The sequence below is a fragment of the Phaethon aethereus genome, assembly GCF_964289735.1.
Source record: "Phaethon aethereus genome assembly, chromosome: 28".
Classification (NCBI taxonomy): Eukaryota; Metazoa; Chordata; class Aves; order Phaethontiformes; family Phaethontidae; genus Phaethon; species Phaethon aethereus.
In genome coordinates this window covers 3,362,711-3,389,034 of record NC_138604.1, presented here as the reverse complement: position 1 = coordinate 3,389,034, position 26,324 = coordinate 3,362,711, and the positions used below count along the sequence as shown (strand labels likewise).

Here is a 26,324-nt window from a genome sequence, read left to right as displayed (position 1 = left end):
AAAAACAGCTCTAATTAAAAAAATAATTACTATATTGCAGGACTAAAAAGAAGTGATATCACTGAATTCAGAGAGACATTTAAATTAAAAACTTGTTTGAAATACAAAATAAAACCACATTGCTCTGTCGCAAACTGCCCCAACGAGGCTCTAATTCCCAATTCCCTCCAGTAACTCCGAAGAGTCGCCTGTTCTCGCAAGGTTTGTGGTGTCGGCATCGTAAGCAGCTAACTCCCTGAAGGTCAGATCCCTTTTCCAGCAGGCTTCAGCCTGCACGGAGCAGTTCCTCCTCTTCCTCCCAATAGCCGGCTTGGCTCCCACAGGTTTCAAAGAAAGGAGGACAGCAGGGACACAGCGGTGGGCTCTGCTGTAAGAAGACTTCCAGGTGTCCGAGGCTCAGCTGTGCTGGCTCGGTCTTTGTTAATACTATCTCACTAAGTGTAGCCCAGCCTTCCAGCTTTTAGGTTTCTGTCCAGATAAGATTTCTTTAAAAAAAAAAAAATAATATAAATCAGCAAAAGAGGCTGAACGCTTGTCAAGACTCCACAGACCACGCAGAGCACAGAACAATCTGCTTCCATCACGGCGGTCTCGGTGTTGCTTCACTGTGAAGAGAAAAGAGGGGGACATGCTGGGGAGGGGTCTGCCTTCCTCAGAGGAAGAGCAGCAGGAGGTCTCCTGCCTGGTCTTCCACTACCCTGGGAGAGGCAGAGCAGAAGAGGCTGTTGAGTTCAGGCTTACCCCAACCACCATCTTATATTAAAACAGGAGGGTCTGTGAGTATTCGTCATCCACCGCAGGGACAGCAAGATGAGCCTGGTCAGCTTCACCCCGCTTTATCTCTGCCATCAGGCCCACTCCGGGCCCTCAGGAAAGAGCAACGGCTCTGCTTTGCCTCCTGCTTATCTAATTTAAGGCACTCGGGGCAGCAGATATCACTAAGAGCACGAACGGTGCCTAGCACAGGGCAGGCTGAGCTGTCACATACCAGAGGGGCTGAAGAACATCTGCTCCTGCTCTGATCGACTCGCACATCCCGCTCAGTGCCCGTGTTCCCAGCGCTAGGGACCGCATAACCCCTGCAAATCTCCATCCACCTCCAGAGCTGCTCTTTTCCTCCTAAACAGGGAAGTACTCACAAAGCTTATCTCCGTCTCTTGCAGGTCTTCCAGCTGCTCTCTCAGCTCTGCGGAGCACTCTGGTATGGAAGGCCCTGGGGAACCGCTGGGGAAACAGAAGGGGGAGAACTGTAAAGCAGTTTTTAAGAGTGAGCCGTCAATAAGTCACATCTCCGGGGCTGCCCTGCTGTACCCAGCCAACGGGAACATCCCGGCACAAAGGCGTTTGTTAGGCAGGTTTAATATGAAGGCACAGGCAACACGATCCCTGCTAGGCCAGGCACCCAAAAACACCACCTAGAAAATCATCCCCGCGAATCAATGTGAATTCAGACATTAGAAACGAGGATCTTTCATCCAGCCAAGCAGCAGCACCTCTTTACAGAAGTCTTCAGGCACCTCACCAACACAGAAATGGTCCTGGGTGAGAACAGACCAGGGACAAAGAAACCACGAAGCTCCGTGAGTCTCAGTCTTTCCAGACAGAGGCACCCTTGTTTGAAAAAGCCTCTGGCAAACCGTTTGCAAACCTCCTGTGCTCTGAATGTGAGCTACAGCCTGACAGCAGGATATATAACACGGGCACACTGAGCACCCGACAGGATACACTGCCAAGGAGGAAAGGTGGGGCACGGAAGAAGACTTGCTTGACTCCAACGCCCCCGGTATTTCCCCACTTCTTTCACGATCCTACAGCTAAAAGGTCGCAACCTGCTGGCTGAGGAACTCCAATTCCCAGCTTGGGTCTTGCCCCACTTCCTACTGAGGCTATGGCGACCACAGCTTCTCTCCTTGCCCCTCGTGTGAGAAGCCAAGTCTGCAAGCGCACGTTTCACGCAGGCCACGCAGTCAGGGCTCTCTGGTGCAGTGGCGACTAAAACGGAGGTTTCGGGACCGCCTACGGATGGCAGAACCCGCTCGGCCCTCCTGCGGCCAACAGCCAAGGCTTGCCCCAGCCTGCCTGCAGTGGTTGCCTTAATTAGCGGGCATTTGATTGCCTGTTGCTAGTGTACAGGAAGCGTTGAGCTGTTCAGTCATCAGGCTACGCATCACCCCACGCAGACACCCTTGGATCAGCACCCGAATGGAGACACGGGGATCCTCGCCGGGAAGGCACAGCTCCCTCTCTGCCTGATCACGCCTCACCTATGCGCCCGGTTACTCTGAGCTGCTCTGGCTTCCTCCTCTGCCGAGCTCTCTAACTGGCGACTCGCTGCTCCTGTCCTATGCAGAAATTAAAGGCGGCGATGCTCAGCATTGGTTACAGCGCATACGGCCCTTGAGGTTTGTCTTAATTAGTGCTAAAGCAGCACAGTCCTAACGCAGGGCTGCAGGATGAATCATACAATTGTTTAGGTTAGAACAGACCCTTAAGATCATCGAGTCCAACCATTAACCTAACACTGCCAAGCCCACCACTGAATTACAGCGTTTAAGAGAAAACGAAGTGCCCCTTCCAAACAGAAGGGATCACCCTCTGGAACCCCTTGCCGCAGGATGCCAGTCCTGCTTCCACTCCCAGGGGCACGTGCTGACGTTTAGGTGTCCCAACACCAGGACGCCTCTGCCAGAGGTTAGCGACAGAGCTGGGCTGAGGGCCAGGGGAATCCCAGCCTCGCGAGGGCACCCACGCCTGCATGGTATCGCTTACGCCACGGCGGAGAGCACGTCTTCGACACACAGGTTGCACACCCCAAACAGAGGCACGTGGCAACATTTCTGAGGCAGGCGTGAGGCTGTGCTGCAAAAGAGAGACCAAGGTTGTCGTAGCACAGACAAGAGGGCTGAGCTCCTGTTCCCGAGGCAGAGCTGGCGCGGGACAGACCCTGCCTTCCCCCTGTGCCCACCCCTAGAAGGACAGAAGCTCTAACTGGAGAGATTTTTGGTGAGATCACACCCCTTTGCACAGGGCTACGGAGATTTAAGATTACCTCCCCAAAGGGTGGTAAACACCTTGCTAGACTGGCTGATTCCGTAGAGAAGAAAAAACCCAACATCTTTTTAAATCCATTCAACGAGTTATGTTGTTATAAATCAACAATCCACAAATCACTTTCATCCTTTTCAGGGTTTGCAGAGCTTTACGGATCTCCCAAGGTCGCAAAAGTGGATTTAAGCCTCTGACAACAGGTCTGAGGTAGGGAGCTCAGACCCCAAGGCCCTGCATAGGAGAAGACACTGATGCCTCCTCCCTCCTGGGTTTTATTACCACTGTCTGGCACTCGCACACAGCTTTATGGGATGTTGGCAAAGGGTAACCAACATGCTCGAGTGCCTGCAGGCTACGGTAAGCAGTGTGCTTTGCTCCAGAGGTACCCGGAGCAAACAGATCAGGCTTTGCATCTGGACAACCACTTGGGACTCAGCCCAGTGGTGCAACAGGTTTGACTTTACATACCAGAACCCATGTTTTTACCAAGAAGGGTGCTCAGTGCTGCGCAGGGTCAGGACGACACCATCCCAAGAGGTTTTACCATTGAGCCTTACAGCAGACAGATGCGTTAAGGACTGCTGAGCCTTGGCACGGGGACACACTGTGTTACAGCACTGCATTTTAGGAGTGAACTGACTGCAGAGAACCTCTGTAACCGCTAGCGAGCGACAAGCGTGCGGCCACATCCCAGGGTAAGCCTCACTGAGCACACCCTCTAGACAAGAGAAGGTTTCAGACAAAGTCCAGTTCCTCCCCTCACCTAGACAGGAAGATGCCGGGAGCTGTTCTAGTCAAATCCTTGGCTGAGCTGTCAGCTTTATGCACTTGTACGCCCACTGACCTACGTAGAGATTGAGGGAGAGAGACCCGCAGTTAAGTAAGTAAAAAAAACACCTCAGGCATGCTGACGTGCTGGAAAGGAGCAGCTCTGGTTTAGGATCCCTACCAAGAAGTTTCCACGTTTTACAGAGGGAGCAAGAGGTGTTAATTACAATTGCGCCTTGTTCTCCCGCAGCTCAGGAGAGCGCAGACACTTTGGTCAGTGCCGCTGCGCAGGCAGTGGGTCAGGAATGGGGCAGATGGTTTCCGATCGCTTCCAGGAAGGGAAGTTAACACCTCCGAACAACTTCTACGAAAGGGATCGTCCTCTGACCACAGCTCCTCCTCGTCCCTGCTAGTCTTACCACTTCAGCAAGAAATTAAACATTCAAAGGCAGCCACCATTCCCTCGGGGCTCTCCATGCATGTCAGCTTCTGAGACATTTTGAACCGCACCTGCACGCATCCTGCAGCCTCCCTTCCCGAGGAGTTGTAGGAGCTCAATGCTCTCCCAATCAGTAAGTTGCAAGAGAGCCCAACCCTCTGAGAAGAGCAGCAGAAAGGTCATCTTCAGCATCACCCATCGTCACATTAATGCCCTTCACATACACTTTGGCAGCGACACCTTGACCAGCTCACTTTAATTAGCACAATTACCTCCCCTCCAGAACAAAGCCATTAAATACAGAACACACACGGAACTCAACGGTACTGGGACCACCACGCAGCCCAAGCAGAAGATGCAAGATCACGTCATCTGTGAAGAACTGCACGCAGAACGGCGACACAATGCTCCCCCCTTGCACATGCTCGAACCGACAGCGCTGAACTTGCTCCACAACACATGGACCACTCAAACGGGTATTTCTGCAAGCATGCCAAAACCCGAAAACATCCACAAAGCAGCACAAAGTCCTCCCACGGCTCACAAACCTGGCTTGCAGGAGTCGCTGGCCTGCCATGCGTCAACACAGCAAGAGCCTTACCTATTTGCGGGCGAGTTGAGGCCTCCGCTGCCCAAGGAAGATGTGGACAGGGTCGTTGCGATGGAATCGCTGTTAGCTTCGTCTACTGGCAGGGTCCTGGGCAGGAGATCTGGGCGACCAAGGTGGGAACCTGAGTTGAAGCACAGACTGTTCCATCACCAGCATAAGTGGGATCGAGCTCCCACACTAGCCGGGGGTTGGGATCCATGCTGGATCCCACCCAAGACACCTGAGCACTGAAGAACCAGCCCTGCACGCAGCTCTCCGTTCCAAGTCCGAGTCTCCCCACAACTGCCTAGCCCAGCTTCTCCCCTGACACAAACCCCACGGGCACAAGCTGTCGGGAAGAGACCAGGCACATGGGACTGCCATGCAGCCTAAGCCCACTTCCCAGGGTGAGCGTGGGCCACGCTGGATGCTTGGACGAGGCTGAAAGATCCCATGAAGACACATTAAGAAACAATTCCCCACCTCCACAACCTGGTCTTATCCTGCTTGCGAGTAAAGACTGGCTTTTACTGAAACATGAGGATTACCATCCTGCCCTGCATTTCTTGCAACAGAGTACTTGGAAACAGCCAAGCGTTTGAAGGACTCGCTGCTCCTCCAAGGCTTTGTCATGGGGCTGTCAAAGGCCATTTGGTGTGTATGAGTTTTTGGCCCCGTCTGGTTTCTTGCACACACAATCCCCAAAAACAGCCTCCCCTGGCAAGACCACAAATCAACGTGAAGGTGTCTTGCACAGCTCAGGAGGCAGCAAGCTTTGATTAGACAAATACAAACTAAAAAAATAACTTCTCTCGACTTTTTGGTTTGGTTTTTTTAGCCCAGGCACCAACCTTGCTCTATATCCGCCTCTGCTGTTACTTGTGCTTTTGTCTCGCACGACATGTGCGACTGGGAAGGCACTCCTTGACAGCTCCGTCGAGGAACCGTTGTGCCAGACCGACTCTTCTTAGAGGGAGAAGGCTTTACTTAAGGACAAAAAAGAAAAAACAGAAAGCATTTTTCTAACATGTTCAGGAAGGAGTAAAAGACCCAACACAGCAGCTTTCCCGTGACAGACTCTGGTGCGAGGGCTGTGCCCTGAAGGAACGTGCTGATGGATGGAACAGCTCCTATAAGGTCACATCTGTGAGGCAAGAACCATCTAGGAGGAAGGAAGGGGTGACACAGCACGACAGACTTCCTAAAGCTCTTGCACGCTGTTGTTCACCTTCCCAAACCACAGTTGCTGAGCAGGCAGAAGCCAGAAACCATGGCAATTGCCACGGGTACAGCTGTGCGGAGGTACTTACGCGGTATTTTCTTGAACGCTGTGTTGCACATGAACCGTTGGAACCTTTCGGCGTAGAAGCTGGGTCTGTGCACAGATACAGTGTCCTAGAAGTCCGAGGGACAAACATGAACATGTGAATCTGAATTAGTAAGCGATCGTGGTTAACATGAGCTTTTCTCAGGCTGTCAGCCTTGAAACACACGTGATGTTCGACCAGGAACAGTCGGAGACTCTCACAGTGGCTCTCACTAGCGGCTGAGAGAAGCAGATGAGCTACAAACAGTAGGCATTCTATACAACGCAATGAATACTTGTTAATGAACACGTGGGTGACCAGCATTAACAAAACCAACATTTCTGAGAGTACCTAGAAAGCAATGCTTTTATAAGAGCGGGCAAACACACACATGCCTTAGAAATCCAGGATCCTATGCCCAGAAGGAGCAAGGACAGCAGGCACAGTTTAACAAGATGCTGGTATTCTGGCTAAACAAGTTAAAAAGTGATATTTTTCTACTTACCCCATCATGTACAAGGGCCTTCCAAGAGTGCTCCAGCTTCTTGACAAATCTGACAAAGGGAAGAATTAAGAACAATTTTCACACCAAGTCCCCACTGTCTGTATCACATCGTGGTTGCTCAGCACCGAGCCTGGCTTCTGACCACAGGGGCAAACAAACCCCAGATGCAAACTACTTCAGCTTTAGATTCTCTTCATTGTCCCATTTTTCTAAGACTCTTCCACAGACACCGGGGCTGACTGCACAGCTCACTCTCCCCAGGGGAGAGTTTCACAGGCATAGTTATCAAGGGCAGTTAACTTGCAATGACATTTAACAGAGGATGCACGTATGTAACCCTCTGCATATTGCATTTTAATATAAATAGAAGAAAAGGTAAGCCTTTCAGCTGTTCTTCATTTTACAGGGAGAAGTGATTATGGCCATTTTAAGCCACCACTTGTTTTTTCCTTGCCGCTTCCTGCACAGTGCCTGTGTACAACCACCACAGCATACAAAAACAACTTCATAAGGGTAAATCTATTCTGGGAACATGAAGTAAATACAGTAAGCAAGACCCAGAAATTAATCCCAAAATGCCCAACTTCAAGAAAACAGAAAATGGTTATTAACAAAAAATTTATTTGTGTCTTAAGTTTATTTGTGCCTTAAGTATTTCTTGGAAGCCAATCTCGACAACCAAGCAGGGGCAGACAACGCTGGATTCAAAGCTGCTGTTAAATGTTTCTTACCTGTAGGACTGCAGCACATCAATGATGCCAATGTACAGCAGCAGCCTCTCACCCTTCGCGTTGCGGGCTGGAATGCCTCCCATCCTAGAAAAGGACAGGGCACAAACATGAAACAGGGTGTTCTCACACCCCACTGCCTCTCTCACGCAGCCTAGAGTGGGCTGAATATTATGCGAACTATTTAACAAGCGTCAACATGCGGGAGGCACCTCCTGTTCAGCTAACAAGCTGGGGAAGACAAGTCATAGCAAAATGCCTAAGTTCACTAAACCTCCTGAGAACTGACCCTCTTCCCCTCCGTATACAATTCCACTGAAGAGAGGATTAATCCCAACTATCCGTGAGAGGAGACCAAGCACCTGTGAAGACCATCTACTACCACCCTAAGACGGCAGCTGGACTGTCTGGGCTGTTAGTCTGATCTACCAAAGCACTCCCTGTGCCTCCTAGAGGTGGACGGAAATAACTAGTTGAAGCTGCCAATAACTGGTGGGCAGAGAACTCTCAAATGCCACCTAGAAGACATTTTAATAATGCCATATTTAATTAATATTTTCTATATTAAGGAAGGGAAATCAAAGATAAAAGCATCAGATTTGATACCAAGACCTCTCTGCCCAGTGCGACAGCAATCCTGTATAGCCCAGTCTGCATCTCCATTAGCCAAGCTTGGGTCTGACCCTCCCTCCTCACAGTATTCCACTGGGAACAGCAGCACTGACTTACTGGTCATCTGTTTCTATGGTGCCACCTCGCCGGGCCTCTCCCTGGATGGATTCCATGGCTGTCGAGTAGAGGGCCTTCTGGGCAGCAGGTCGCCGCGTATCGGTCTGGGATGTCCCGTCTGCCATCGCGTGCTCTCTCTGTGCCAGATCGATGTTATGGATTGCAACAAGCAAACTGTAATCCATGATTTTAAAGCTCTGCAGGACCTGGGCAGAAAGTCAACAAAGGCTCACTCATTAGTGCAAGCCCAGTGAAACCGTCAGAGCAGACATTTTCAGAAGCACAGTCAGCATTTTTGCCTAGAGCCCCGAGCGTATCGAGGGGATGGCTTTTAATCCACAGCTCACGCACAGTCAGCTCATCTACAGTCGCCAAAGGGAGTTAGAGGAAAACCGTCGGTGGTGCTCCTGTGCAGACAGGGACCCAAGCCAGGAGAGAATGCTGACTTTTCCATAGCAGCCCGACCTGAGACCAGACTCAGTCAAACATCCCAGCCCTCTCCACGGATCCTGCCCTGCTCCAGAGCTCAACCTCGGCAGAGGGTGCTTCCTCCACCCCTGGAGGCAGCGCGGGCTTTAATTCAGGTTGAAAGTATTGAGCAAAACTGAGGTCCAGGTCCTGCTTGCTGTCCGCACCACCACCAAAACAACAGGTTCTCTAAGTCAGCACCCCAGGCAGAGGCTACAAGGGTAGCAGCTCCCACCTCCTTTCCACAGGAAAGACTCAGAAAAAAGGAAAGAACTCTTCACACCCCCCTCCACCCTTCCACTTACCAAACAGTCTCTCTGTAACGTTTTGCACAGAGCATTATACATGTCAGAGTCTAAGAAGAGGCCATCAGGGATGTCCTGCATAAAATCCAAGTCCTTGTACGTTGGGAAGACCTTCTCCCGCTCCTTCTGAGATGCTCGGCGTTTGTAGGTGGAGCCCTTCAGGTCGTATTTCAGGTGCATTTTGACAGAGCGCGGCAGTAGGTTGTTCATCACGACAATGCGAATGTTTTTGCCTCCGGCCTGGACACAGTACAAGCCGTAAAACTTTGGCAGCAGCGTCCTTGGGTTCTGGTTCAAATTCTGAAACAACAAAGACACAGAAATACCTTCAAAGCCATTCTGGTTATTCACATGCCAGTTAGAGGAATTATTTGCTCCTTCCTGTGCTTCTATATTGAAGTGGAGCTGGCAGTGATTCAAAGCCATTGCCAAAGACGCTGCGACAAGGGCAGGTGAACACGGGGAACAGATGGGTGATGCCTACAGTTGTTAGTAACCTCTCTGCAAAGCTGAATGGGTCCGAGGAAGATTGAAGGGAGGAAGGAAGGGAGTTTGCTGCTCATTCACACAGAAGCTAAGCTGGGGAGGCTTCAGAGCAAAGGAAAATCTTGTGCTTAACCTTTTTAAACTCGGCACTTAGGTCGAGCTAAATACATCAGGATAGAGATGGATCTAAACTCTCTCAGCTGCCGAAGGCACTAGACAGAATTTTGAAGAAAAACGATGTGGTTCTGGGATATAACCACAGCAAAGTTATTTGCGGGTTCAGAAGCAGTTTAAGGAATTCAGCTAGTGACCCCAGCAGCATCAAAAGTCCTAAGGCTAAACTAACTGTATGTATGGCAAGACTACCTCCTGGCTAAACTCCCTTTCACAGAAGTGGCTGTAAAGGCTGGACATAAACACGAGCAGTCAGATCAAACACACGTTGTGTTCAGGGTGGAATCTGATTTTGCTCCAGAACTGAAAAACCCTTTTTTGCTATAGGCACTTTCATAGAATTAATAGGCCTTTACTTCCAAAGCTGCTGCTTCTATATATAGAAACTTAAAATCAGAGTTCTTCAACACGATACTTCATCTTTGCAGACAGAACCAAGCATAGTCCTGGGAAGGGAAACACAAGTACAGGTTTGCAAGAGAAAGTACCGTGGGCGTGACGATGTGCAGCAAGGAAGCAATGAGCAGTTCACAGCTGGTCACGAAGCAGCCTGCAACCTTCCAAAAGGGTCCGAGTCACAACGTGCAACCCGAGACCCCTGCGCAGCACGCCAGGCTCGCGATACCCAGGTAGCTTGTGTTAGTCCATAACTGTCTTTGTCACCGGACAGTTGAGAGAGAAGCTGCTGCTCGGCTGGGGGGGCACAGACCAAACCTCCACTCACATCTACCAGGAGGTACACAGCAATATTTGTCACACTTGTACATTTGGGGGTCCCTTCCCTAATGTGCAGAGAAAGCCCAAGTGACTCACCATGTAGTAGCCAGGCAGCAGCTTCTGTAAGAACTCAGCCTCTTTGTGCTGAACTGTTTTAATGATAAACTCGTCGTCGCTGGATACGTAGAAGAGGGATCCGCTGGCCCCGGAGTTTGAAAGTTCGATGAGTGGCTCACTGCAGAGTGAGTACTGAGGAGGACAAGGTGAGAAACACAGAGGTGAGAGAGACCTCCACAGGGAACTTCAGCGCGAAGGCTCTCCCTTTTAAAGATCAAAAGAGGCAAACCCCAGGGTCACATCAGCACTGCTGTACTTACAGAGCTTGCCATGGGGCCTCACAGCGCTCCATAGCTCCAAGAGGGGAAAGACGACAAACACCCCATCACACAGAGCACGCAGCAAACGGGAACCTGGTCCAACCACCAACTTACCAGATAGTCATCTGGTCGGATCCCAAACAGCTCCCGGAAATAGCGGAAGGCCACTGGAGCATAGGTTTTGAACCGAAAGTCATTGTAGTGATGAGCTGGGGTCAGGTTACTCCCTTCACTGATCAAGGACAGAAGAACACACAAGTATTTGGATTTGAAACATTTCTTAAGAAAACTGCCCAAAAAGCAAACACCCACTAGCTGGCTACTTCTAACACACTGGAGGGCCAGAAAGCACCCACCCAAAAGGGGCACACATAGGCACACACAACAGCAAGCCTGCCTTTGTTCACACGACCGATGGTGGACATGTATAGGGAAGAGCCAGGGTTCTTCAGAAACAGGTCACAGGCAGGAGCCTGCGCTGGTCTGTACGCAGTGCATTGAGTAGCTCTGCTGCCCTGGTTTGGTGCCGCTTCCTCACGTTCAAGCAGGGTTAGGAATTAATGCTGCCACTCACTACTAAAGCACCACGGAGAGTAGAAAGCAAGCACTGACCTTGGGAAGAAAATACTTTCTACTACGTAGAAATCTTGCATGAGAACATCTCTTTCGGGTTTGGTGCTCAAGCTCCCAACTGTGTGTGTGATGCCAAGCTGAATGGCACCTTTCAAGGCAGATGATGTCGTCTGGAGGGGCAGAGAAAATGAGCTAGGCAATGTGGAGCAGCAGACTGGAAATAGGAATGAATGGAGTTAAAGAAGAGAGAGTCCCCAGTTAACAGCACTGGTAGCCGGGGTATTTTCCACCTACTGGTTCCAGCTTCCGTCATTTCTTTCTCATTGACTAATACCGCTTTGGTGATGGGAACACCCCTACAGCTGATAGCATCCTGCTTGATCCTCACACTCTGGGTGGTCGAGCAGTAAAGGACTTGAACTGGAATCAACATCCAGCCGGTCCTTAAAAGGACTGAATTTCATTTCTTCCTCCCACAGCACACATCTCTACACCCTGCAGTCAGAGGGGGAAGACATCCAGGGACAGATTATATCCTGCCCCTTTGAATAAACACATTTTTGTCACCTTGGTCTTAGAACTATACACTTTGAAGCTTGCCCTTCCCCAGCTTGGGCAGAGACTCGGGTCTTCTATAGGAGAAGGCAGGCACGGCCCGCACACAACGCACACTTCCGTCCGGTGCTACCGCATTCCTCCATCCGCGCCTCTTGCTAGCTCGTGGTGCCTGAAGGAGTTCATTGTCGTTTTTAACGGAGCAAAGGCATGAATCCCGCTCCCGCATCCTCTGCGCAAACTGCCCAAGAACAACGTAGGACTGTGTTCTCGTAACAGCTACTCACATCAAGAGTCCTCTTCTGTCTACGAAGCACATGATCTCATCTCAGACCACCAAGACGTGCTTCAGCCTAGCTCGTGCTACGGCTGTCCTTCCCAGAACAGCCCAGATGAGATCGGCTCAACAGCCCGGTGTTACATGGGCTGTCAGCTCCCGCAGCACGGAGGCAGGAACTCTGCTGCAAAGCCGCCTGGAAATGCTGAGGCTGCAGAGCAGGTGCAGGTTGGACTTCGTGCGCTGCAGCTCACGGACATTCCACTTGGCTTCTCCATAAAGCAACTGGACCCAGAACAAGATCCAGGGCTCACGATCCAACTAGCTTGTGTTTGTTTCCTTAAGCTAAACAAAGCCCAGCCCCCTGCCACATGCAAGAAATCGCTGTAGATCAAAGCATTTGGCACCAGAGGACACCGCAGTATCTGGGGGACAAACATTTCAAGTTTTTTCCCCAGACACATATCCACTGTGAAGCCTTGCAAAACAAACAGGAACATTTCTCCCACTTAACTGTTTTTCTGTTATCATAGCTGCAAGAGACCTGCTCACGGTTCCCTGCAGAGCGCACAACAAAAACTGGCAGTAACTCCAGCTTGTTGTAAGAACAACAAGCTACCTGTTTGTATTTGACATGTACTTCAGTATTAGATGGGGAAGGAGGAAGAACTTGGCTCCACTTTCCCTTCTTAATCTCAGAAGGCTAAAGTTGCTTGAAAATAGGTCTCGGCTCAGCTCACCTAGCCCTGCTTAAACTCCCAGGACAGTCTGACTGATGAGAAACAGAACCTACCAACACGGCGCAGCATTGCTGCCTTGTTTGTGAACACAGAGCCACAGGGCCAGGTTGCCAAGGAACAAGTATTTTTCTCTTCTATTAGCCAGCACGATCAGCTGAGCAGCTGACCGCCTGTTTACGATCGCTTTTATAGGGCAAAGAATTTAAAAAAAACAACTTGCCACCCCTGGAAAAGGAGGGGATGGAAAACAGACAGATTGCCATTAGTCTCATTCCCAGATAAATCCCATGCAGTGTCCCACCAGGTTTCTGGGACCCTTGCAAGAAACATTTTGGGCATTTTCCATTAGCTTCTACTTTTCTCCCCCATTACTGCTGTCTAACCTTGTATCTGGAATTTGCTGGGAAGCTGAAAGCTGGATCCCAATCCTAGAGACACAAGCCATTTCAAAAAGGGCAGTATAACAAAAGCCAGCTTCTGTGGAAATACCATTTGAACTCCACCCTTCCGCTCCGATACCCGACAGCCAGATGGGGGTACATCTGGAGTAGAGATTTCAGACCAGAAGCTTCGCCTACCCAAAGCTGTGAAATGCCCACATCAAGCCATTACCCATTTAATCTAGATCCCAGAAGTCAACCTCAGTTCAGGGAAGTCGGCCGATTCTGATCAAGTCCAATAAACCAAAAGCAGCATCCACAAAATACCCACATTTACAGGCTTTTTAAAATACCCAAACAATCTCCCCTTTGTAAAGCAAATTCCAGTAATGCCACAAGATCTATAGAAACTATTGTGCCCAAAGAGCACAGAAAGCACCCAGTAAGCCAGAAGAGGCCTAGGAAGTGTTGCTAACGGGCAAAGTTTAAAAATAATCCCCCTTTAGAAGGCTACAGAACAGAAGCCAAGAAGCACGTATTCACTCCTTTGGTTCCTTTTCCCTGAGATCTTCTTCAGCGACTGTCACAGACGTTACCGACTGTCTAACGCTGAATGTTGTGAGACACGCCGCTGCTCTGGGCAGCGCTTGCATCGCAAAGAGGAGAATGACAACAGTCAAATGAGCTGTGCAAGAGGCAACCTACCTTTTTATAGGTAGTCTCGCCTGTGGAGTCCACTCCTCTGTGCCCTTTCTTTATCGTCTGTGAGCCTGGCTGCCCAGAAGAACCTGGCATCTAGGATTGGAGTAAAAGATGGTGAGAACCAAGGATGTAAAACCCAACGTCCTAGAGGCCGGTGGCTGCCCAGAACCACCTGGCATAATTTTGCTATTCTCAAAGATGGAGCCTGCGAAGCGCTGAAGGCCCCAGTCCCTGCGCGCGTGCAACGGGAGGACATGGTGCAGGCTGACCCGTGGGACAGCAACGGCACTGAAACGCCTTCAAAGAACCCATTGACTCCCGCATGACTGAGGTCAGACGTCTAATTAGAGGGAAACCCCTTCATGCAAGACCACCTGGAAGGGTTTGCTTTTTTCTGATCACCCTCACCACAAACAGATCAGCTCTAAGCAAGTCTGGACCAACCGCAGCTGGTCACGGTGCTTTCTACCAGTAAGGCCAAGTCTTTGAGGAAAGATTTTAGGAAGGTGGCAAATTCTACTCTGATTCATGCCACAGGAGCTCTCCTGACTCATCGTCTAACACACGCGGTTGTTAAATGGTGTTTCTCAGTCAAAACGAGTTGAACGTCTTGCTCGCGGCAGGAGAGCTCCATGGCGTTTTGGTGGCACAAGAATTGCTCAGTTCCAGGACAAGCTGGGTTTTTAAGTGGAGATCCTCTTTGTAAGGAAAGGCGCTCTGATTTCCCAAATGAGTACCTGCAACTTGCTGTACCTACCACTGCCTGCTCTACCCCTACCTTCTCTGCCATTTCTACAATCTCGTTCAAGTCTGAAACTGGGCTTTCTCTCAGCCAGGGAACACAGCAGCTTGTCGGTCAGAAACTTACCTCAGGGGTGAGGGATTTTTTGAAAGTAGATGATCCTGTCAAAAGAAAAAAGCCACACTCAGAAAGGGTTATCCATTACTATGCATCACAAAAAAGCCTGACACACCGCCTCAGTTCGAACATTTCAAAGCATCTGAAGAAAAGCACTGACTCACAGCTGATTTCTTCCCAGCTTCTCTTAGAGCAGAGAGAATCTGCATTAAGCCACACGGAAATGCTGTTCTGCTTACCAGCCGCCAGCCAAACTCAGTTTTGTGTCGGTGCTACCGGACAGAGTCTGCTCTGCGCCGCTCCGCTGGCCTCCAGCGCTCCTCTGGCTGCGCACGAACACGCAGGACCACCTTCCGGGCTGGTAGCAGCAACGTCCCTGCCTTCGATGGAGTTACGCGGCTTTCAGCATTATTGCCATTTCTTAATTAGAACGGGGAGGGCCAAGCGCTCTGCGGTGTTTCAGTAGATGCGCTGACCACGCTTTATCTTAAAATTATTTCCAGGACCTTTTATTAAAAAGGCCCAGAACATCAACCCTTCCACTTGAAGCCAAGCCCAGAGATTTCCGTAACTACTGTGGTGTTAAATAGCTGCAAGGTGATGTACTAACTTATACCTTTTAGGCCTGGATTCCCATCTTGGGGTTTTTTTTGCACGCAGCAAGGAAAAAAAAAAGCAGCAATAAGATGACACTGCCCCTCTGCAATGTCTGTCTACACCACAAAGCCAGATCGAGACCAACCCCGGTGAGGCCGAGTGCTCCCAGGACAGGGACACTGCCCCTGCCAGGCAGATGCATAAAACACTGATGTGCTTTCTTGCCTCCAGCCCAGGAACGCAGACAAGCTGCTTCATTTTGTTTTTCTTCCCGCTTCAGGCACAGCAAATCTTTTTTTTTTTTACGTGGGAGCCGTGACCACAGCCTTATAAAACTGCCCCCACCCAGGAGCAACACCCCCGTCGTACCACGGCGTACGCGCAGGGTGGCTTCCCCCGACATCCAGTAATTGTTTTACCAGATTAAGCGTTACTACACAAAAATCCTTCTGGGTCCACCCACCGCTCGCTCAGCGGAGAAGCCGCTTCTGCTCGCCTGTTACAGGCGGTGTAAAGACTCACGCTGTGATTTCATCAAGCGCTACAGCTCCGCGAAAACTGCATTTCAGCAAAAGGAACAGAGGTACTTAGCAGCAAAATCCAGCAGCCTTCTGATCCCCTTATCGAATGATCAAAGTTCTCATTTCAATACATATTAAACAAGCAAAGAAGAAAAAAAAAATATCTGTGACAAACGCTTTTCGCTAAACAAAGCCAGTGCAGAACGACTGGCTCCAACTGCCTTCCCACCCCCTCTCATCTCCCTTTAAAGACCAGAAAGTTTGTCCCGACAAGCTCTCATTTTTTGCGTTTGAAGTTTCTCGTAGCCAGCTCTCCTCCTCCCGGCACGCTCGGGGCTCTTCGGAGCCGGCCGCCCCGCGTCACCTCTCGCACCCCTTCCCTCTCCCCCTGCCACCGGCCCAGCCCCGGAGCATCTCCGGCTGGAAGGAAGCTTCTGTGACTTGGTGTGTTACGGTGAAACCAATCAAGCTCAACTCCACACCTCACCACGAGGCTTTTGACCGTGGCGAGATCCATCAGGACACCGGGACGGAGGAAGCATCCCAGGCACCACAATATAATGCCTGTTCAATAGCAATTAAGTCTTCTCTTTTTAAGCAAATACCTGCAATCGCGTACACCGAAACCTCTAAAAGCCCCATGATTTAAGCAGCCCTGAAGCAGCACCGCCAGCCTCATCACCTTGGAGATTCGCCGTGTTAGTATTTAATCATCCGTGCAAAACGGTATTGCATTAGGATTTAACCAAATCTCTGCGCTGCCTTAATCGCACGCAACAAACACTAAATGTGAGAACACACAACGAGCCTCGGTCGAAGAGCTAGCGTCCCAAAGCGGGTCTGGCCCGTCCCCTGCGATGCCGTGGGGTGTCCTTATCCTGGAGGCTTCACCGTGGTTTTAAGGAAGAGATACAGCACCTCAGCACAGACCAGAGCATCAAGCTTCACCTTCTCTTCCCACAGCGCCCCGAGAGCGCGGCATCTCGGTCCACCCTTTCACGTAGTGATTTGGGAAGCAACAACGATGCTCCCAATCGGGCCGGTTACAAGAAAGGGTGAGTCAAGAAGGGAAAGGCACAGCGTGCGGTCAGAGCGTCGGTGCGGTCGCAGCATCGCTCCGGTCCCAGCACGCCCAGTTTCCGCGGCAGGAAGCTCCCCCCTCCCTCCCGCTAGTTTCCAAACAAGTTTGCTGCTGATTGGGAAATAGGTAATTCCTGTTTGACCATGACACAAAACTCTCATCCACGCCCGAGCGTGAGGATGAATACGCGGCCGACGGGGTCTGCTCAGCTCCCAGGCAGGACTGAAGCTACATACGGGTCTATCGTGCGTCCTTCTGCAAAAACAAGCTCTCTCGATTACCAAAAGTGTTACCAGCAGAGGTCAGAGAATAAGGCTCGGAGGTTTCCGTATGAAAACACTTTAGTTATCTCCACCCCTCTTTATCGCTCTGTAAAGGCAGTTTTGTGTCATCCCACACGCAGACTGTTTGGAATAGTGAAGGTGTTCAATTCAATGGCATAAGCATAACAACATGAAATAATTTCCAGAAAACCGCTATTTCAGTTTAAGCACCTCTAAAATGAAAGAATTCATCAGTCGTAATCCTGACCCAGACTGGCAACTGAAAAAACGGCTCGAGAGACCTAAACAGTTAATTCTGTCCAAAGGAAGCAGTTCAGGGTTAGAAAGTCCTGTTCAAAAATGAATTCATTGTGTCCCAAAATGTTTCCTTTCTTCTTTCTTTCATGATTCTGGGAGCAATCCCTACGGGCAATTTCAGAGCATTCCTCAGAGCTGTTTACTGGAAGCTGAATCAACCTAAATAAATAGCCGTCTGCCTTCCACCAGCCTTAGCTGTCCAGGATTATTTTCAGCCAGCAACAGATAGTATACTCTTACCGACCGTGACATAAATGCTAAGAAAAAAAAGCTAAAAAGTTGTGGCAACAGCAGCTGGTCAAAGGGTTCAGACAAATACTTCACTGGAAGGAGCACATACAGCACTCGGGTCAGACCCTTGCTCATCTTGTCTAGCAGAAGAGCACGCTAATTCGGCGTAGCCAGGACAAACACCGGCTTCGCTCTATTTTTAAATAGAGCCGCTCAGACAGATTTTAGCTGCGCCTCATGTTTTAGACAAAAATAAAAAGTGAAAACGTTAACACACCCAAACACATCATCAAGCTGAACTCTCCGGCGTCCCAGCAGGGCAAGCCGAGCGCCAGGACACACCACACCGGCATGCACTGCCCTTCCGCCCCGCTCCTGCCGCTGGCTGCGGGCTTCATCTCGGCCAAACGAGTGGCCAGGGCGAGGGGGGCAGCTGGGTTTTCCCCGAACAGGCCCTCTTGATGCTCAAAAATGGGACTAGTCTCCTTCCTTGCCCGGACTCTGCGGGCAGGCGGTGGCACGGTGGGTAAGAGCACTTCTGAGCACACAGAAGTCAGTCGTGAGACCAAGCCTCAGACCCACCACGCGCTACCTGGAGGACGGGTAGTACATCGGAGCCTCCGTGGACACATCCAAGTCGCTGTCTGCCCAGAAATCCCCCAACACGTTTTGGTTCTCTGCCTGCAAATCCCCCCAAAAAGAGTCTGTTGGGATCATTCCCCCCAGCCCAAGGCCACGGCTGCAAACGGGAACAGCAGCGAGATTTCTTTTCTTCAAAGTGCAAACCAGGCAGAAACCAAAGCAGAAAAGCCGCGCTGGAACAATCCTGCTGGTGCGCACAGGGATGCGGAGCGCTGTTTAGATGTCAGGAGAGCGCTTACACAACACACTTCAATAAAACAGCAGCTTTTGTTGAGAGCAGTAGCAGCTTATTTAGGGGGAAAAAAACCCACCAAGTTTTGTCAATCCTCAAAAGCCAAGGCAGTTACGTAGTATGGCGTTTTGCTGCTGGTTACTGGAGAGGAAGAAACCATGCTTTTTTTTAAGCACGTATATGCAATTACATCTACCTCTTCGAAACGACATCACCGAGCAGCACAAAAAGCTGAAATCTATACAAGGAAAAACAAAAAGGTTATACCATTGTCATGGTGAACTGATATTTCAGCTACTTGAAGAAACAAGAGACATTTTCCCCAAGAAAGTTAAAGAAACACGAAAAGAAAGCCTATTTCCACTGGTTAAGAAAACAAAGGTCCAAACTTCGCAAGCAAAACACTTCTGAGCAAGGCACCTTAGTCACGCACAACAAAAACCTCGTCCATGGCTCTGGAGGATAAGAGCCTAAATATTTCATTTGCTTCTCTCAGGAAGCTCTTACGGAAAACTAGAGAAGTCTGGCCCAAACTAAAAGTCAAAGCCAACGCTCTTAATCACAGCAGCTGGAGAGGGAAGAAAACCCGTGAGATCACGCAGCCCGTCCCTGCCAGCACAGAACACAGCCCTCCAGAGCAAGATAAAACACTTACAGACACTTGATCTTGGCCAGAAGGCCAAGCAGTGAGTAATAATTTTGAAATTCTCTGCATCGATAGATTTGGTCCGATAAATTACGTTGAGGACATTAAACCAACGCATCAAAGCTGCCGTAAACCACTCGTGAATTCAGTTTCTAGATAAAGAGCTCTCGCACGTCATAGATTCCTCTTCGGGGTTCTCTTCCCCACCACCGTTAGCAGTCGGCAGCTGACGTACGCGTGACCGATTTAACGCCCCGGCTTAGCACATCTCCCTCCCTCTCCCCTACGCTTGTTTTACCAGCCTGTCGATGCAGGCGCAGGACGGGACGCTCCTGCAAGCCACTGGACACCGCTGACGTGTCCCCGCCGGCGAGCGGGTGACACGTTGGGAAAAGGCCCAGAGAAAGATAGAGGAGACGCAATGTCTGTAACGTTATCTAGACACTTCTCGCTGCTTTGCAGAAACAGTAAACCCTTCCTCAACCTCTCTTCACCAGCAAGCTGCCAAGTGCTTTGTGAGGAGGTCAGCACACCTAGCCATGGAGAAATAAAGCAGTTTTTTATTCTAGGGGCAGAATTAAGAACAGGTTTCCACGCACAGGGTTACCAGCATTTTCAGAAGATAGCTGAGGCCAGGCACGTCATCTAGAAATCAAGAAAAAAAAAAAGCAAGCAGCTCCTCAGCCTTCTGCAGCGGCGAGCAGAAGAGGCGTTCACCAAAGGCGAGAAGAGAACATACCAAAGAGAATGAGGTTTGGTCTTCCCTCACCTGGAGGCTGGTGAGCTCGGGTCAGTGCTCACGTCAGCAGACGGGCGCTGACCTCACTGAAACTCTGGATCCACCGTTTGGGGCTTATCCCAGCAATTCCAGGAAAAGATGTGCTTCACGGCAACTAGTTATTTGGGAGCGCCAATCCAAAACTAACACAATTCACCAGGGCTGGGAAGAAACCCATTTTCCTTCGTGTCTCGTCAGCACAGCAGACCTTGACCAAAGATCAGCGGTCACAAGAGCACCGACAAACAAAACCCTGCCTGAATGGGCACAGAAACACAAACACGTCTTGACTGACAAGTTACTCTCTCCACTGAAAACATTTGAAATAAATAAAAAACCTCCGAGGCAAACGAGCCTCGGATGCCTGATGGTTTCAGCAGCTGCGAAGGACGGAGACAGCCCACGGACCAGCAGGCAGACGGCAGGACTAAAGGGTGGAAACTCTGAAGACAAGAGGACAGTGAGCGAGAAGTTTCCAGCATCTGCTCCTGACCGCCAGCCGTATTTCTTCCCCACCACCCCTCTCCTGAGACCAGCCCTCTGGCCGGAGCCATGCCCTCCCACTGCCCCCCAAATACCAACTCCAAGGTAGAGCCGACACACAAACTCTTCGGTCCTCGTTATCGAGCTGCTTGGGAGTCAGAGCACCACGGAACTGCAAAAATCACCATTAAAAGAAAAGAAATCGGTGAGCAAGTTCAGCAAAACTACCTCCAGCTTCAGGGAAGGGGCTGGAAACAAAGCACGTGTGAGCAAGGGCTAACGCAGCCGGGCGAGACGCCGGCCGGCAAGTATTGCTGTTATTGCTTTTCCATATGGTTCACAGCAACACTGTCTCGGGAGGAGGAGGAACGAGGTTACCTCACGTTCCCCAGCAGGAGACAGTGGCAGACTAATTTTTGTGGAAGACGTTTTGGGACAAGACCACTTTCTGGAACGTTTGATGGTAACTCCTGCCCCTGCAACCTGTGGAAAAGCTGGGGAGGCCCTCCTTCCCTACAGCAGCACCTTCCAGCACATTGGCTTTGCACAACGTTCTGCCACTTGAAAATTAATCCTACCATCGGCCGACGACCACGGATTTTACAGCTTTCCACCGAAACACGTCAGTGATGTAAAATTTAAGCTGACCCCCACTCCCAGACAGCAATACCTATTCAAGAAATACAAAGGCAATGGGTTTTCCAGGGTGAATTTAAAGTCCAGCTTTACGGCTATCGGGAGCTACTTTGGGGATAGGAATCCTGACAATAAATGCTCCAAGCATTTCTTTTCCCGCCTGCTCTGCAACCATCACCAAGCCCCGGGAAGGGAGCATGTCAACAGCCTCTATTCCAGCTGAGCAATTATGGGATCTGCTCAAAACCGACCCCTGAGGGAGCTGGCGACAGGGAAACCAGAATTAGCATCCCGCCTGCTGCGCCACCTTCTTAATTTGGGGGAAGATAAACAACCCTTTCCCAGAGGAGTAAGATTTAGGTCAGATGTAAGGTATCTATCTGCCCTGGGAGCGCTCTGCTTTTTAAACAAGGCAGAGTCCGCAGGGATGCGGTGAGATAATACTTTTAATCACCACAATTACATAGTGATCAAGAAAGGGCAAGAATGAGTACGAAACCTCGTTTGGGGGAAAACGAAGCCCCAGTCCTGGAGAGGAAAGCGCTGGGTGAACACAGGGAAGCAGCGCAAGAGGCATTAATTCACCTCTGTCTCCAAAACAAAAAAAAAAAACAAAAAAAAAAAAAAAGGGCTTTTCAACCCTGCAGGGCTAACAGGGGTGACAGGGAGGAGAAACAAAACACTGAGCAGCCCCTTTCAACAATACACGGCAGAGCCGGAGGGAGGGAGGAACGGCTTTTACTTTCCAAAGGGAAATTCAGTTATAATTCAGGAAATGGTACTCCAGGTCATCAGTGCCCCCCCAAAACCGCACGATTCTCACTTGCTTTCCAGCTACCGCTTTGCCAGACAAGCTTCCCTCCAACAGACAAATTTGTTATTTATTTAGACAAGCTGGCTCCTACCTTTGTTCTTTCAACAGTAATCTTTTGTCTCCATCTTAAAGAAAAGGAGCTTTGCCCCGCGCCGGGGTGGGCATCACACACAAGCACCGAAAGGGACGGCGAGAGTTTGGGCGACAGGACCCGGCTGCCGATACTAACCTGCGACACCCACAGAGATCTCACAGCTGAGGGATGGGAAGAAGAGAGACTTTTAGAACAGAAACGGGACTTGGAGTCATTTGACAATCCTATTTTAAGCTTGAGGATGATGAGCCATTCAGACATGTCTACTTAATAAACTCATCTTCCCTCCTGCACGCTTGGTCTTGACGAGGTGGGATCAAGAAAGCTTTGTCCCTGTTTCAGGAATCTGGGGTTGGGGGTTAAGTCTTTCTGGGCGTTTTACACCTACATTAAGGGCTCAGCAGTCAGGACCCTGCTCTCACCTCACTGTCGGGATGATTTTCTTGTGCCCAGAAATGACTGAGCCATTTTGAGAGCAATTCTTTTGTCTGTGGACTCCAGGGAGGGGCCTGAAGCCAGAGTGACAATGAACTCTCAACTCCCTCCGACCCGTAATTATAAAGCAGCCACGGCACCCAAGGCACAAAGGGCCAAACAACTGAAATCCCACATTAGCATTTTTTGGCAGATGCTGCTTCAAAGCGAAAGCAGCAAAATGAGAAAACCTCTTTGGGTGTTTCCCCAGAGAGCTAAATAAACGTTGAGGTAGGGAGAGCAGGAACCGCTGCCTCCCCGGCCCGGGAAGGGTTTCAAATCCTCCACATTCCCTTTATCTACGCTGGATGATGCCAGTGATAGAGTAATAGCCCCCCGGGGCAAACTGCACCATAGGCCACTGAGGGCGACAGTGCCCCAAAAAGCCATGCAGGGGCTTGAGGTGGTTTAAGGTTTACCATGGAGCAAAGCAAAACCTCACGCCCGAAACAACCGCCGGCCTCCTTTCGTCCCCTGCCTTCCACAGAGCTGCTCCTCCGGCATCCGAGCCCTTCCAGCACCCGTTTCAGGATCGCTCTCCTCGCTCACAGCTCTCGTCATCCCCAGCTCTACCTGTCCTCTCCAGAAGCTGCAGAGAAAACCAGGTCCCACCCAAAGCCCAAACACTGCCCAAACACAGCAGGCGACCACCTAAAGAAGCCCCGAGTCTCCCAGAGGTGGGGCCGAGTTCGGAGGTTTAAAGCCTGCACCATCAGGGATCAGCTGAGGCGAACATACGTCACGTATCGCACACGTCACGCGGCAGAGGCTCTGTCACAACCAGAATTCAAATCCTGTGGGAAACACGTGTTAGCCAACATCTCGCTCGCCAGAGGAGCGAACAATGGCAATTATTCCACCAGGAAGGGAGAAGAGATTTACTCATTTACTTGCATATTTTCTCTCAAGTAACGCTCCTGAAACCCTTTAAGCCTTCTGAAGCTGGCTCCTCCTTCTCCGTTCAGAAGTCGGGCAAGCACAGGAAAAGATCAAGATCTCAGAGGAAGCCCCAAAGCAAAAGGCCCAAGGGTCTTGCCCCTGGATGCTCAGCCCCGTGCTGAGGCACTGCGACTGCCGCATCCAGTAAAGACCCAAGTGCTCTCTTCTTCCTCACAAAACTGGCTTTATCGGACTGACAGGTATGACTTCCCCGTGCCTGCTCACATGGTGAGCAAAGATAAAGCAGGTATGTTGGATGTCTATCTTCAAAACTGCCCAAAGGACACAGCTAAGGAACCAGAAAATCGAGCGCATACAGACATCCATACTAGACAATACTTCAGCAACGCCACTGCAACGATTAAAGTAATTTCCTTCGTGGCAGTGTCCAGTGATCTGGCCCTAAATACTTCTAAAAGAGAATCAGAGTAGCAGGCAGCGGGGCTTGAGGTGCAAAACACCAACACACCGGGAGCACTGAACAAAGTCAGGGTTCAGCCACAAGTCTTCCCGTGGGTTTCTTCTTTCCTTGCTGTGACTTGGGTGACAGGTGCTGTCACACTGACTGGGAAGCTTCAGCATATTGCATTATAATAAATAAAAAACCTGGCTGCTCTCTACCGGAGAAGCTCAAGAAGGACAGCTGGGTCTCGCCAAATGCAAATTTCACGGCTTTGGTAAAGTCATTTTGGTTTCTAGCCACAAACTAGTGTGGAGAAGCTGGTTTGGGGCCTGTAGGAAAGGGGAATATGGCTCTCGACTCCCCCAAGAACACTGCCAGACCTGTGAAACACTGGGAGGAGGCAGAGTCTCAGGTTTAAGAGCCCAAAGTGCCCCATTTTATCCCAGGCAAGAGTTCCATCCATCGTTACCATCCCTCTGCGGGGAGGAGGACAGTGCCCAGTTCCAACCCTGCACGTTTCTGGTTCAGCTCATGTTTCAGATCAGCAGAGCAAGAGAAACCCTCAGCCGCCAGAGGACTTCAACGCCTCTCCCTTGACTCTTACCGGCTCCGGTTCTAGTCATCGAAACAAACCTAACCAGAAGGTGTTTACGTTCCCACAATAGCTTCCCTCCCACAGGTGCCAAATGGCTTTGACGAGCTACCATCCCCGTGCCCAACACCAGATGCAGCGGAGAAGAGGGTGCCTCTGCCAGGGAGATGCTATTCCTCCCCCTTTCCCAGTGTGGCTCTGACTAAAGGGAGTTATTTTGGCTCCCCCCACTGCTCCGTGCCCCAGCAACCGAGTTCGTTGACCCGGGACCCGCTGCCACCCCCAAGGCAGGCGACCTGACTCGTGGCTCAGGAAATACAAGGGAACAGGGAGCCAAGTTTCCCCTGGCACCGACCCCTCCGCTCGCCCCACCCCATCGCAGCGCCCCTTCTAATGTAACCCCGTCCCCCTCCCCAAGAGCCTCTGGCCCCTCCAACTACCCTTTTGCAGGGGGGTTTCAAGTCATGCATGCCCAGAGGGTCCTTGCCACCCACCCGCAGCCTCCTCCCCAGGGAAAGGTTAGCCCTACACCCACCTCCCCCAGTGAAAACTCTGCCCCAGCCCACCCCACGGCACCAGCTGGGCTCTGCGAAGCCCATCCCACTCGGGCCTCGGCCCACAGCCCTCCAGCGCTCACTCCCACACACCCTCCGCTCAGCCTCGTCGTCGCCCCCCGCCCAGAGGCCTCTCCCGGCCCCCGCTTCACCCCACAGCGCTGCCCCAGAGCACCGACCAACCTCCCACGCCCACCCCCGGCCCGCCTCGAGAGCCTTTCCCCGGCCCACGGGTTTGCCCATCCCCTCGCCCCACGCAGGGCCCGGCCCAGGCCCCGAGTCCCTTCCTGTCACGCCCAGCCCCACGCACCCCACAGGCCTCCCGGCCCCCCAGCTCCTACCGGCCCCACGCACCCCACAGCCGTACTCCCTCCATACCCCTTACAACCCCGAAGAGCCTCCTCAGCCCCACGCACCCCACGCCTCTCAAGCCTTCAGAGCCCCCATCAGCCTCACGGCCCTCCCCCCGAGCCCTCCTCAGCACTACACACCCACACACAGCGCTCCTCTCAGCCCCACAGGGCCGCCCCCAGGGCTCCCCCAGGGCCCCCAGGCCCAGGCCCACGCCCCCCGGCCCGTCGCCGGCGCCGGGCCCAGTCCCGTACCCGCCAGGCCGCCGCTGCTCCCGCTGCTGCCCCCCGACTCGGGCCCCGCCGACGCCATCTTGAAGCGCTCCCTCCTCCTGCGGCGGCCGCCGGCTCGCGCGCGGCGCCCGCGCCCCTCCCCGCTTGGCTCCGCCCCTCCTCGGTAGGCCCCGCCCCGCCGTTCCGGACCGCACCATCCGGCCGCGGGCGGGTCGGGCGACACGCGGCGGCGCCCGTCCCCAGGGCGCACGCGCAGTCTAGGCGGTTGCCCCCCCCCCACACACACACTTTGACTCGTCCCCTTGGACGCGACCACCCGGGGCGGGGGAAGACACCCCCAGGGCGCATGCGCGGAGGGGGCGAGGGCCGCGGCCGCGCGGCCCTCTGGTGTCACGTGACGGGCTAAGCGCGACCAAAACAAAGCGGGGGGGGAGGGGCCACATGGAGCGCGAGACGTCACGGCAGGGGTTGCCGTGAGGTCACTCGGTTACGTCATTTTCCTTGTTCCCTCCCCAGGGGCATGACGTGGCCGTACAGACGGGGCAAGGCCCGGGGGCGGGAGGGGCTGGATGGTGGTTGGGGAGCGGAGGATCGTGGTGGGGCGCTCCTGTGACCTCACGCTCCCGTGACATCATGCTGGTGCCGGTCCGGCCCACCGCCTTTGCGGCGTCACGCGTGGCTGAGAGCCCCGCGGTGACGCACCACCGGTTCTACCC

General features: G+C 51.7%; 1 protein-coding gene across 1 annotated transcript; it reads right to left on the bottom strand.

Moving 5' to 3' along the window:
- Positions 1-693: 693 nt before the first annotated feature.
- On the bottom strand, positions 694-25,687 carry PIP5K1A (phosphatidylinositol-4-phosphate 5-kinase type 1 alpha; the record flags this gene model as incomplete). Its single annotated transcript, XM_082011579.1, has 18 exons — positions 694-698; positions 1,813-1,916; positions 2,770-2,859; positions 3,812-3,892; positions 4,857-4,986; positions 5,696-5,830; positions 6,155-6,239; positions 6,657-6,705; positions 7,388-7,471; positions 8,114-8,319; positions 8,887-9,186; positions 10,360-10,512; positions 10,755-10,872; positions 11,253-11,383; positions 13,871-13,960; positions 14,736-14,770; positions 18,808-18,849; positions 25,630-25,687. 18 exons carry the CDS (start codon positions 25,685-25,687, stop codon positions 694-696), a joined length of 1,896 nt encoding a protein of 631 aa, XP_081867705.1.
- Between the last annotated feature and the right edge of the window lie 637 nt (positions 25,688-26,324).